The sequence below is a fragment of the Macaca mulatta genome, chromosome 1 (assembly GCF_049350105.2).
Source record: "Macaca mulatta isolate MMU2019108-1 chromosome 1, T2T-MMU8v2.0, whole genome shotgun sequence".
Lineage (NCBI taxonomy): Eukaryota > Metazoa > Chordata > Mammalia > Primates > Cercopithecidae > Macaca > Macaca mulatta.
In genome coordinates, this window is record NC_133406.1 from 29,139,158 (window position 1) to 29,152,239 (window position 13,082).

General features: G+C 45.1%; 1 protein-coding gene across 1 annotated transcript; it reads left to right on the forward strand.

Annotated features, from left to right (window-relative positions):
- Positions 1-3,949: 3,949 nt before the first annotated feature.
- On the forward strand, positions 3,950-6,647 carry MYOCOS (myocilin opposite strand). Its single transcript, XM_028847778.2, has 2 exons — positions 3,950-4,044; positions 6,206-6,647. Exons 1-2 carry the CDS (start codon positions 3,950-3,952, stop codon positions 6,351-6,353), a joined length of 243 nt encoding a protein of 80 aa, XP_028703611.1. The 3' UTR covers positions 6,354-6,647.
- Positions 6,648-13,082: the final 6,435 nt, after the last annotated feature.

The window sequence follows — 13,082 nt, forward strand, 5'->3', positions numbered from 1 at the left end:
CCTGTAACATGATGGTTAACACTGAGTGTCAGCTTGATTGGATTGAAGGATACAAAGCATTGATCCTGGGTATGTCTGTGAGGGTGTTGCCAAAGGAGATTAACATTTGAGTTAGGGCCGGGCGTGGTGGCTCACACCTGTAATCCCAGCACTTTGGGAGGCTGAGGTGGGAGGATCGCCTGTCAGGAATTTGAGACCACCTGACCAATATGGTGACGGGGTAAAACCCCGTCTCTACTAAAAATACAAAAATTAGCTGGGCATGGTGGTGTGGGCCTGTAGTCCCAGCTACTGGGGAGGCTGAGACAGGATAATTGCTTCAACCTGGGAGGCAGAGGTTGCAGTGAGCCGAGATTGCGCCACTGCACTCCAGCCTGGGCAACAGAGCAGGGCTCTGTCTCAAAAACAAACAAACAAACAAACAAAAAACGTTTGAGTCACTGGGCTGGGAAAGGCAGACCCACTCTTCCTCTGGGTGGGCACAGTCTACGCAGCTGCCAGCTAGAATATAAGCAGGCAGAAAAATGTGAAAAGGTGAGACTGGCCTAGCCCCCAGCCTACATCTTTCTCCTGTGCTGGATGCTTCCTGCCTTCCAACATCAGACTCCAAGTTCTTCAGTCTTGGGACTCAGACTGGCATTTCTTACTCCTCAGCTTGCAGACAGCTTGTGGGACCTTGTGATCATGTGAGTTAATACTTAATAAACCCCCCTTTTTTTATATATATATATATATATATATATGTGTGTGTGTATATATATATATATATAATCTATCTGTATAAAATCTATCTATCTATCTATCTCCTATTAGCTCTTTCCCTCTAGAGAACCCTGACTAATACAGGGGACAGGGCTTACCTTCATTCCATTATATGAAGGTGAGGACTAAACTCTGATTTTTATTTTGCCCAAATTCCTATCTAAGGGGTGTGGGGTATCAAGCCCTGCAAATCATAAATTCTCTTCAGATGGGTTTTATTTAACACTAATCGTGGCTTAAACTCTCCAACCTGACTCTGGCATAACATTATGAGACAAGAAAGAAAATCAAAATATTTTACCCCCAAACATGTTTCTTCACCATATTTTGAAATGGTCATGCGAAGCCATTCTTTGTGGGGGCAAATTTGCATCTGTAAAGAATCTCTATTAACATAGCTAGATCTTTTTATTCCAGACCCTCCCAATCCTAAGGAGATTAACTGAGATCTAAATAGGAAACATTTGTCATCTATTGTCTCTAAGGTCAGTCACTATAAGACTTTGAAAGAACCTTTGGCCTTCACCATCTTTTATCTTAACCTGAACATTCTCTTTCCATCAATGCCAGGTCTTTAGAAAACTCAACCAATTATAAAAAAGAAAATTTTTAAATTCACCTATAGCCTGGAAGCCCCCCCGCTTTGAGTTGTCCTGCCTTTCTGGACCAAACCAATGTATTTCTTAAATGTATTTGATTGATGTCTCCTGCCTCTCTAAAATGTGTAAAACCAAGCTGCACCCCGATCACCTTGGGCATGTGTTCTCAGGACCTCCTGAGGGCTGTGTCACAGGTCATGATGGTCACTCATATTTGGCTCAGAATCTCTTCAAATGTTTTACAGAGTTTGACTCTTTTCGTTGACAAAGGGAAATAGCTATATCTATCTATGTATATATAGACCTTGTGTCAACCTTGTTTTTAATCCCAGCTTCATTACATCTTATCTTCCCAAATAGCAAATTTCTTCTATTGTGGTTTTATTATCATTGTAAAGAAATCGACTGCAGCCTTGAACTCTTGGCCTCAAATGATCCTCCCACCTCAGCCTGATGGGATCTATGCTATGATCTCACCATTTCACTTCAGCCTGGGTGACAGGGTGAGACCCTGTCTCAATAATTATAATAGTAATAATACATTTTTAAAAGTAAAAAAATGCAAGAAAGGCAAAATTAGGAATTTTTTGCAAATATTTTCTCAACCCTCACGACTGCCCTAGAAGATAGTATTAGTCCTCTTTCACAAATAAGAAAACCAAGGCTTCTAGAGGTTAAATTACTTGCCCGAGATCACTCAGATCAAAAGTGGGAGTTGCGCAGACAACTCCTTTAATTTCAGAGCTGAAACACCTGCCAGCATGGCAGAAGTGCTGTGAATTATCAGGAAGAGGTGGGATCAGTGATGACTGCTGGTGCTGGGAGGCGGGGCGTACGTGAATTAGCTTTTTAAAAAGTAGCCGATAAAGAGACTAGGTCACAATGTCGTGTTTACCAGCGTCTAAGACAGTGCTTCACCACTGCTCACATGACAGAAAGCTCTTTCCCTGCTCTGCCCCCAAGACCCGTTCTCTCCCTGTGACATCTGTGGGGATTTCTCAAGGACATGGCTCCAGGGGTAATTTGTTTCAGCTGATGCTTTCTAAGGTTGCAAATCAGTCTTATTAACCCAAGTTCCTCAGAGAGACTGACTACAGGAGGATAAAAGACTCAAGGGGAGGAAGTTGACGTTGGTGGTCCTTTTTCCACCTTTTCTCTTTCCAAAGTGGTGAAGTAGCTGGTATGTGGGTACAGAGTATGTCATAAGGACATTTCTTAGCAAATCCATGAGTTGACGCGTAAAAGCGGTTATATGCTAAGCTGACCTGGGATTAAAAGGTAAGTTGGGCATCCTTATAAGAACAAACCTTTCCAGCCAAAAGATCAAGCTGGTGAGCTCCGGCTGTTGCAATCTATACTGTAGAATGGCAGAGTCACCACGTTGAGTGTGACCTGGTGTCTAGGAATGGGAATTATTCTAATTCATCTTCTGTTTATTGGGAGATGACTTGGCTCTGTAGTGGAGAGAATATAGTCTTTGAAGTCAGACAGACCTAGTTCTAATTCTAGCTCTGTGACTCCTGAAAAGCTACCTAATTTCTCTACTGCTCAGTTTCCCCATTTGTTGAATGAGGATCATAATACTTACATGTGGGGTTACTGTGGTTATCAAATAACATGAAGTAAAAGGGCCAGGCATGGTGGCTCTCGCCTGTAATCCCAGCACTTTGGAAAGCTAAGGAGGGCAGATTTCTTGATCTCAGGAGTTTGAGACCAACCTGAGCAACATGGTGAAACCCATCTCTACAAAAAATACAAAAATTAGCTGGGCATGGTGGCATGCACCTGTAGTCTCAGCTACTCGGGAGGCGGAGGCTGCAGTGAACCGAGATGGCTCCGATACACTCCAGCCTTCATAACAGAGCCAGACCCTGCCTCAAAAACAAACAAACAAACAAAAAACCCCCCCAAAAAAGGAGGAGGGGGACAAAGTAAAAGGACATCCCAAGGTGGCTGACAGTAAATGGGTGGCCGCTATCTCTGTTATCAAAATCAACCCTCCAGTCTCTATGCCATGTGCGTATCTGGACAAGTTGCTTGGCTCCCAGCCGCAGTCTTGTTTATGTCCCTTTCCTGCTTTTTAGAAGGTAAGTGTTCCAGGAAGAAAGCTCTGCACGTGTCAGTGAGGCCAAACAGCCCTGTGAGGAAAGGGCTCCTCTGGAATGGCGCCATTAGAGGGAAACCAGCATGAGACAGGGCTGCTGTGCAACCTGGGGAGATTCAGTTCACCTCTCTGTGCCTCCACATCCTCGGTGTTATCTGGGGGTAATGAGAGCCGCCCATTGCACGATTGGAATAATCACATTTGTTATATATAAACAACCAACAAGGATTTTACTCTTAGCCGCCCACTCCTCATAATAGGTATTTGAGGAAATATCTGCCTCTTGACCTGGGGGGAAAGAGGATGATGGCCAGGCTGTCCAGAAAACCCACTGAGAGTAAGGCAGTGAATGTTCTCTGCAAACTGCGTCATGCTGGACCTAGCTGGAGCATTCCTGACCCCTGAAGCATGGGTGCTAGCATGTGTGTTTTACACTCACAGGTGCAGTAACTTTAAATTCCTCAAATCCCCTGAGTGCAAGGCCATGGCTCAGAGAAGCCCTGCAGACAACGGCATTAATCTCCCCTACAAGGACTTGACCTCCGAGGTAACCAGGCGCCGAGTCACCATGACCACGAGGTACCTAAAATCTTTCCTCTGGATCGCTTGTGGGGTTGGGATGGAGCATAACACTGAGCCCCAGCAAGTGCCTGAAACTGTAGCTGGCACTGGTTATTTAAATGTATTTAATGCTGCTGCAAGACACGTCTCACAGAAGAGGAAACTGCTTTGTCATCCATTGTGGAAAACAGACTTTTCTCACATGGCCCTTCAAAGGGTGATGACACCCATTTGTGTATGTTCACTGCGTGGGTGGTGGTGCGATAAACTTCACATTGGTGGCTCTTGATAGAGGGTGGGGAGTGGGGATCACTTTGTTTTGTTTTGTTTTTTCGAGACAGGGTCTCGCTCTGTCACCTGGGCTGGAGTTCAGTAGTGCAATCACAGCTCACTGTAGCCTCAGCCTCAGCCTCAACCTCCTGGGGTTTAAGCAATCCTCCCACCTCAGCCTCCCACTAGCCATGCGCCACCATGTCTGGTTAATATTTTGTATTTTTAACAGAAACAGGGTTTTGCCATGTTGCCCAGGCTGGTCTCAAACTCCTGGGCTCAAGTGGTCCACCTGCCTCGGCCTCCCAAAGTGCTGGGATTACAGATGAGAGCCACTGTGCCTGGCCCAAGCTGACACCTCTAGCTTGAGCTCTTCGTCGGGTACATTATGAGATTAAAAATAATAATCTTACTAAATCTGTTAAGAAGTTGGTCAAAAAAATCAAAATTATTGATTTGAAATAAAAAATACAGATTCCATCTAATGTTGTTTACAATGCCCTTTGACCTTAGAATTTATTAGGATTTAAGATACTAACAAATGAATAGGAATTAGGTACCATTTCTTAGTTACCATACATGGGAATGTTAACTCCTTGTTGATAGTGGTGCACGGCCAGTTTTACACCACGGGTTTAGACCGTGAGAGTGGGCATTGTCTGCAGGAAGTGTGGTCCCTGCGCTCTAATGTCCATCCAAGGACGAGATGGCACAATTCTGCGGCCTGTCCTAGCCACCAAACAATTCCTTTCCTATCATCCCACATCCTTTCAGCAACATTAGGGATCAGCTTTGACTGGGAGATGGCAGCCGTGAACTTGTGGCCAGATTAAAATTTAAATTTGGATTCCAGTTCTGCCTTCTACTGGTCACATGATCTGGGTAAATCACCTTCTGTCTCAGCTTGCTCAGCTGAAAGATTTAATGTGGGGGTTGAGATTCTACATGTGGTTACTTTCTAGGTAATTTCTAGTCCCTGGAACATAGTAAATGTTCAGGGAACAGTTAAATCTGAACCTGTAAAAGCTTGACAGGCTAGTCCTATGCGCTTGATGGCAAGGTTTGCCCAGCCCTGGAGAGGATGGGAAGACTCCAGCAGAAGGGGAGGTGAACCTCGCAGCCTGGCGATGGGGACAAGTTAGGCCAAAGCTGTGAAGTGAACCTGAGAATGGACTGGCCCTACGAATAGCTGGAATGCAAATGCAAGATTTAGACACAGCCTGTCCCAGGATGAAATGCACAGAGGCCAGTAGGGGATGGAGAAAGCTAATTGATGGGAAGAACTCCTGCTCTAATCCTAAGAGACCCTTGGAGGATGGGGGTGGAGGAGTGAGGGTGCAGACTCCAACTCTGTTGGTTCCATGGCACCAACGGGGACAGCTGAGCTCACTCTGAGGAGAGCTGACTGACAAAGTGTTCATAAAGTAGATCTCATTTCTGCAAGGTGAGTGTGGCTGGAGGAGCTTGAAAGGATGTCCTCTAAAATGTTAACTATTCTCTTTAGATGCTGGCATCTGGGGTATTTCTTTTGTTCCTTCTTTTTGGTTGTTTTGAGACAGGGTCTCACTCTGTCACCCAGGCTAAAGTACAATGGTACAATCACAGCTCACTGTATCCTCGATCTCCCAGGCTCAAGCAATCCTCCCACCTCAGCCTCCCGAGTAGCTGGGACCACAGGTACATGCTACCATACCTGGCTAATTTTTATTTTCTTGTGGAGAGGGGGTCTCCCTATGTTGTCCAGGCTGGTCTTGAACTCCTGGGCTCAAGTGATCCTTCTACCTCAGCCTCCCAAAGTGCTGGGATTATCTGTATCTGCATGAAACACCATGCCCAGTCTGTTCTTTCTCTCTATTTATTTAAACCCCTATCTTTATTCAAATGGCATTCAATGTGCCTTTCTTCCTAGAAAAGAGATAATTACCCAGAAAAGTGATGAAGCCAAGGAGATGCTCTCCCACTTGGATTTGGAACAAACCCCTCCCCCTCGCAGGACCCACCTCACAGTACCTCCTGCCCCACCTCCTTCTCCAGCTGAGGATCCCACAGTCTCCTAAGATGTGAAACTTATTTTGAAGTGAATTCTTACACAGAACTCCAGAAAACAGTTTCAGTGGCATTCTTGAGGTTTGTCTTAGAAGATTCTTGAAGATCTTTGTTCTTTCCTATTTTTCTTCATCACCTAGAACCACTATAGAGCATGGTTTACCCTTGCTAATATACTTAGCCGTTTTTGGTTTTTCAATCCAAGTCTCTGATATGATATGCATATATTTTGATCTTTCATTCATGTTATGTTATAGAACTGTTGCTGTCGTCAGTTGTATTCAAATTAATAAACAATTATCAGGCCTCGTTGTTTATTACTAAATCTGAATCAGTGAAAAGTCTAGGCCTTTGAAGTCCAGAATTTAAAGATCTTAGGTCCTGGGAAGCCTGAGGTAGCTGGATTTTCAAAACACAACCTGAGACACTACAGTTGTGTGGCCCTGTATTTTGGAGCTGCATTCCCATGCCATGTGCTGGGGCTACGGTGGTTGAGTTTCACGTTTATTGACAGTGTTTTTAAAGTTTGCTTCCGGGAGATTTGAAGTGATTTTCAAACTCTGTAACAGAAAACTCTGCCCTGAAAAGCAGCCAAGTGTAGAGTGGTTCTGCTGGGGAGAAGTCTATTGCTTGAGTCCTCTCCAAGCTCCTTGACAGGCCCCAGTGCACCTCTAAGGACTTCCAGGGCTCTTCAAAATTGTTTGAAGGCTTCAAAAATGTGATAATTCTGGCATACATATACATATAAAAAGTATCCCCACGTGTCATCCTTTATTTCATCTGCTTCTTCCTAGAGTCCTTGCAGCTGTTCTCTCTCCGGGCCTGCGCTTATACATGTGCTCTGACTCCCCTGTGAGAAAGGGAGCCAAAACTTCTGTACCCCATTGTGGAGTTGGGGCAATCACTCTGTGATCTCCCTGACCCCATGCATTTAATAAAACCAACGTGCCTTCTTTAAAAACAAAAAGTGCTCCAGTCCTTCTACCCCCATAGTAGCGGACTGTGCCGTTGGTGTGGAAGTTAGGCTTCTTACCTGTGGCCTTCGGCAGTGTGGGGCAGGGAAGGAGCCTGCACTGAGTGTCTGTCTTTGCCAGCTGGATGCTGGACATACACATCTCTCTCTCCTCAGTCTGGTGAGGAAACAGGCCTGCAGTGTCCAATAGGACGACCACTAGCCACTTGTGACTACTTCGATTTAAATTCATTAAAATAAAATAAAATAAATTCAGTTCTTCAGTCATTCTAGTCACATTTCAAGTGCTTAGTAGCTTTGTGCAGCCAATGGCTACCCTATGGGATGTTGCAGATATAGAATGTGACTGCCATTAAAGAGAGTGCTATGTGGCTGGGTGTGGTGGCTCACCCCTGTAATCCCAGCACTCTGGGAGGCAGAGGTGGGTGGATCACCTGAGGTCAGGAGTTTGAGACCAGGCTGGCCAACTTGGTGAAACCCTGTCTCCACTAAAAATACAAAAATTAGCTGGGTGTGGTGGTGTACACTTGTAATCCTAGCTACTTGGGAGGCTGAGGCAGGAGAATCACTTGAACTTGGGAGGTGGAGGTTGTGGTGAATTGAGATTGCATCCTGTGCTTCAGCCTAGGCAACAGGGTGAGACTCTGTCTCAAAAAAAAAAAAAAAAAGTTCTGTTAAACAGTGATGGGGCAGAGGTTAAACATGTCCGAGGACACACAGCCAGTTAGCAATAGAATCAAAGAGAGGTCAGGCTGGGAAAGGCTAATTCTTGTGCTTTATTTCCATTTGGTTTCTGAACACATTCTAGGATGTTCTCTCTGTTCATTTGTTTGAATATCGAGTACCTACTATGTGAGCACGGCACTGTTCTAGGGATATATCACTGTACAAAACAATCCCTACCCCATGAGGTTTATATTCCAATGGGGAAAGACTAACAAAAAACATACACAATGTAAGGCCAGGTGCAGTGACTCACGTCTCTAGTCCCAGCACTTTGGGAGGTCAAGGTGGGCAGATTGCTTCAGCTCAGGAGTTTGAGACCAGCCTGGACAATGTAGCAACCTCATATCTACAAAAACATACAAAAATAATTTAGCTGGGCATGGTGGCGGGCTCCTGTAGTCCCAGCTACTTGGGAGGCTAAAGTGCAAGGATCACTTGAGCCTGGGAGGTGGAGGTTGCAATAAGCTGAGATTATGCCACTGCACTTCAGCCTGGGTAACAGAGTGAGACCGTCTCTCAAAAACAAGACAAATACACAATGAAGAAATAGTGAATTATACATCAGGAGGTGATAAGTATAATGGAAAAGATGTGTTAAAGCAGTGAAACAGGGTAAGGGAGATTAGAAGTGCAGGTTGGTTGTCGTGTTAAACAGTGTGGTCTGGGTAGGTGTATGAGTCCATTGTAATGCCACTGATAAAGGCATACCCGAGACTAGGAAGAATAAGAGGTTTAATTGGACTTATGTTCCACATGATTCTGAGGGGAGGCCTCAGAATCATGGCGGAGGGCAAAAGGCACCTCTTACATGGTGGCAGCAAGAGAAAATGAGGAATATGCAAAAGCAGAAACCCCTAATAAAACCATCAGATCTTGAGAGACTTATTCACTGCTCGGGAACAGTGTAAGTGGAAACTGTCCCCGTGATTCAGATTATCTCTCACCAGGTTCCTCCCACAGTATGTGGGAATTAAGGGAATATAATTCAAGTCGAGATTTGGGTGAGGACACAGCCAAAACGTATCGTTCTGTCCCTGGCCCCTTAAAATCTAATGTCCTCACATTTCAAAACTAATAATGCCTTCCCAGCAGTCCTCCAAAGTCTTAACTCATTTCAGCATTAACCCAAAAGTCCATAGTCCAAAGTGTCATCTGAGACAAGGCAAGTCCACCTATGAGCCTGTAAAATCAAAAGCAAGCTAGTTACTTCCTGGATACAGGAGGGTACAGGTATTTTGGTAAATACAGCCATTCCAAATAAGAGAAACTGGCCAAAACAAAGGGGTTACAGGGCCCATGCAAGTCTGAAATCCAGCGGGGTAGTCAAATTTTAAAGCTCGAAAATGATCTCCTTTGACTCCAGGTCTGTAGGGCCTCTTGAGGAAGGTGGCATTTGAACAAAGACTTGAAGCCAGTGATGAAGTTAGGTGTGTGGACATTTGGGACAGAGGGAAGAGCTAGTGCAAAGATTCAAAGGTAGAAGCGTGCCTGGTGCATTCAAGGAGAGCAAGGAAGCTTGAGTAGAGTGGATCAGGGAGTTTTGTGGGATGAAGGCACAGTGGTGGAGGAAGGAGGCAGATGATGTGGGGTTTTGTAAGAACTCTGACTTTGACTTTGAATGAGATGGGAAGCCATAGAGGTTTTCAGAAAAAGAGGCGTGATCTGGTTTGTGTCTTAATGGGATTGTTCTGGCTACAGCATTGAGAGTAGGCTGCATTGGTCGGGGGAACAGAAGCAGGTCAGCTGCTATTGTAGTAATCCAGGAACAAGACGATGGTCATTTAGACCAGTTACAATTGGGGTGATGAGAAATATGGGCAGATTCTGGATCTATGTGTTTGAAGATGAAACCTACAAAAGCTGCCGATGGATTGGATGTGGGGTATGAGAGAGAGGTGGGTAAAGGATAACTCCAAGATTTTTGGCCCGAGCAACTAGAGGGATGGAGTTTCCTCAGCCACAAGAAGAGCAGATTTACCTGGGTGCAATGGTTCATGCTTGTGGGGGCTGAGGCAGGAGGATTGCTTGAGGCCAGGAGTTTGAAACCAGCCTCGTCAACATAGGGAGACCCTGTCTCTACAAAAAAAAAAAAAAAAAAAAAAAAAAAAGCCAAGCATAGTGGCTTAAACCTGCAGTCCCACCTACTTGGGAGGCTCAAGCTGCTTCTTGCTTGAGCCCAGGAGTTTGAGGATACAGTGAGCTATAATTTGCCACTGCCCTCCAGCCTGGGTGATAGAGTGAGACTTTGTCTCAAAAAAAAAATTAAAAAATAGTAATAAAACCAGCAGATTTGATGTGTCTGATGAGGAAAGAGGAGAAGGTCAGATGTTCAATATGTGCTAGTTTGACATGCCTAACAGACATCTAAATGGAGATGCCAAGGGGGCAGGTGATGTGTGAATCTGGAGTTGAGGAGTAATCACTAGGCTGGAGACATAAGCATGAGGTTCGTTAGCATATGTGAGTTGGAATCTAAAGCCCTGATGTTAGATGAAATGCCCAAAGGAATGAGTAGATAAGAAGAGACCCTAAACTGAGCCCTGGGGTGCTTCAATCTTGACAGAGAGCTAACCTGTAATCCCAGCACTTTGGGAGGCTGAGGCGGGTGGACTGCCTGAGGTCAGAAATTCAAGACTAGCCTGACCAACATGGTGAAACCCCGTCTGTACTAAACATACAAAAATTAGCTGGGCGTGGTGGCAGGTGCCTGTAATCCCAGCTACTCAGGAAGCTGAGGCAGGAGAATCGGTTGAACCTGGGAGGCAGAGGTTGCAGTGAGTCGAGATCACACCATAGCACTCCAGCCTGGGCAACAACAGCGAGACTTAATCTCAGAAAATAAAAATTAAAATTAAAATTAAAAGTCGGGGTTAAAAGGAGGAACCAGCAAAAGAAACAAAGAAGGAACAGTCAAAAATGGAAGAGGAGTCTAACATTCTGGAAGCTTCATGAAGAAAAAGTTTTTCTTCCTTTTGTTTCCTCTTCCTGTTTCTTCTTCCTCTACCCTCTTCTTCCCTACCAAAGCCTGATGCAGTGGGTTATGGAGAGAAAGAACAGGAGCCATGGGAAGGGCTGTGCAAACAGGATTGGCTCATCTCAGCATCTCAGTGTCTTTCTACCTTCCACTTTTCATTCAAACACCTGGCAGGTAGAGGTGCTTAGTAGGATCAGTGAGCTCATGCATTCTGATTTCTGGACTTTCCAGTTTTTAAGAGTCTGCTGTCAGTGGGGGAGAGTGGTTGACACCCAGATGTTATGGGCTAAATGGTATCCCCACCCCAAATTCATATCTGAAAGTCCTAATCCTAACACTTTAACTTTTAGGTCTTTTTTAAGACAGAAACTTGCTCTGTTGCCCAGGCTGGAGTGTGGTGACATGATCTCTGCTCACTGCAGGCTTCGCCTCCCAGGTTCAAGCAATTCTCCTGCCTCAGCCTCTCAAGTAGCTGGGATTACAGGTGTGCACTACCACACCTGGCTAATTTTTATATTTTTAGTAGAGACGGGGTTTCACTATGTTGCCAGGCTGGTCTTGAACCCCTAACCTCAAGTGATCCTCCCGCCTTGGCCCCCCAAAATCCTGGGACTACAGGTATAAGCCACCGTACCTGGCCCTAATCCTAATACTTTAGAATGTAACTGTCTTTGGAGACAGGGCCTTCAAAGAGGTGATTAAGCTAAGCTTAGGTCATTAGGGTGAAAAGAGATTGTACATGTACAGACATGTACAGAGGGAAGATAATGTGAAGATGTAGAGAACAGCCAGTCATCTATAAGCCAAGGAGAGAGGCCTCAGAAGAAACCAACCCTGCTGACAACTTGATCTTGGACTTCCAGCCTCCAGAATTGTGAGAAAATTAATTTCTGTTGTTTAAGCTATGAAAGGAAAATAAATCTTGGGGTCCCCAAATCACTAAGCTAAAGTGAAAAGTCAAGCTGAAAACTACTTAGGGTAAACCTGCCTCCCATTCTGTTCAAAGTCACCCCTCTGCTCACTGAGACAAATGCATATCTGATTGTCTCTTTTGGAGAGGCTAATCAGAAACTCAGAAAAATGCAACTGTTTGTCTCTCACCTACCCGTGACCTGGAAGCCCCCTCCCTTCTTGAGTTGCCCCACCTTTTGGACAGAACCAATGTACATCTTGATTGGTGTCTCATGTCTCCCTAAAATGTATAAAACCAAGCTGTTCCCCAACCACCTTGGGCACATGTCATCAGGATCTCTCCTGAGGCTCTGTCATGGTGCCCTCAACCTTGGCAAAATAAACTTTCTAAATTAACTGAGACTTGTCTCAGCTATTCAGGGTTCAAAAGCCACCCTGTCGGTGGTATTTGTTATGGGGGTTCAAGTATATTAATACACCAGTGGAGAGGCATTTTGAGATCTCATCCTCTCCCTCCTCATTCATGGCATGTGTAACCTTAATGAGAATAAACTCCCAGGGGAAAAGAAAAGCCAGGCCTGGTACAGTGGCTCACGCCTGTAATCCCAGCACTTTGGGATGCTGAGACAAGCAGATTACTTGAGGTCAGGAGTTTGAGACCAACATGGTGAAACCCCTGTCTCTACCAAAAATACAAAGATTAGTTAGGCATGGTGGCACATACCTGTAATCCCAGCTACATGGAAGGCTGAGGCAGGAGAATCAATTGGATCCCGGAGGCGGAGGTTGCAGTGAGCTGAGATAGCACCACGGCACTCCAGCCTGGGTGACAGAGTGAGACTCCTGGGGAAAAAAAAAAAAAAAAAAAAAAAAAAAAAAAAAAAAAAAAAAAAAGCTGCCTCATGGGTCTGGCCATTGGAACTCAGAGGACACCAAATCTGGAACTGGAAACAGAGATGTGGATGCCAGCAGCAAAGCTGGAATCTGCCTGATGGCTAAAATCAGGTGTGAGACACTCTGCCTGGGTCCTTCCCCCTGAGTGCCAGGTGCCAGTGTGCCCTCACCCTCACTTGTCTCAAGCATAGATGCCACCTCAAAGACGTGGGGAGATGAAAGGCCTGAATTGGTTGACAACACACTGATGTGGTGGAATCC

Bases quoted from the DNA above. Each gene is read 5' to 3' on its own strand.
- MYOCOS (XM_028847778.2), top strand. From the start codon at position 3,950: ATGGCTCAGAGAAGCCCTGCAGACAACGGCATTAATCTCCCCTACAAG. The intron at 4,045-6,205 runs GTACCTAAAATC...CTTTCTTCCTAG, and splicing joins CGAGTCACCATGACCACGAG to AAAAGAGATAATTACCCAGA.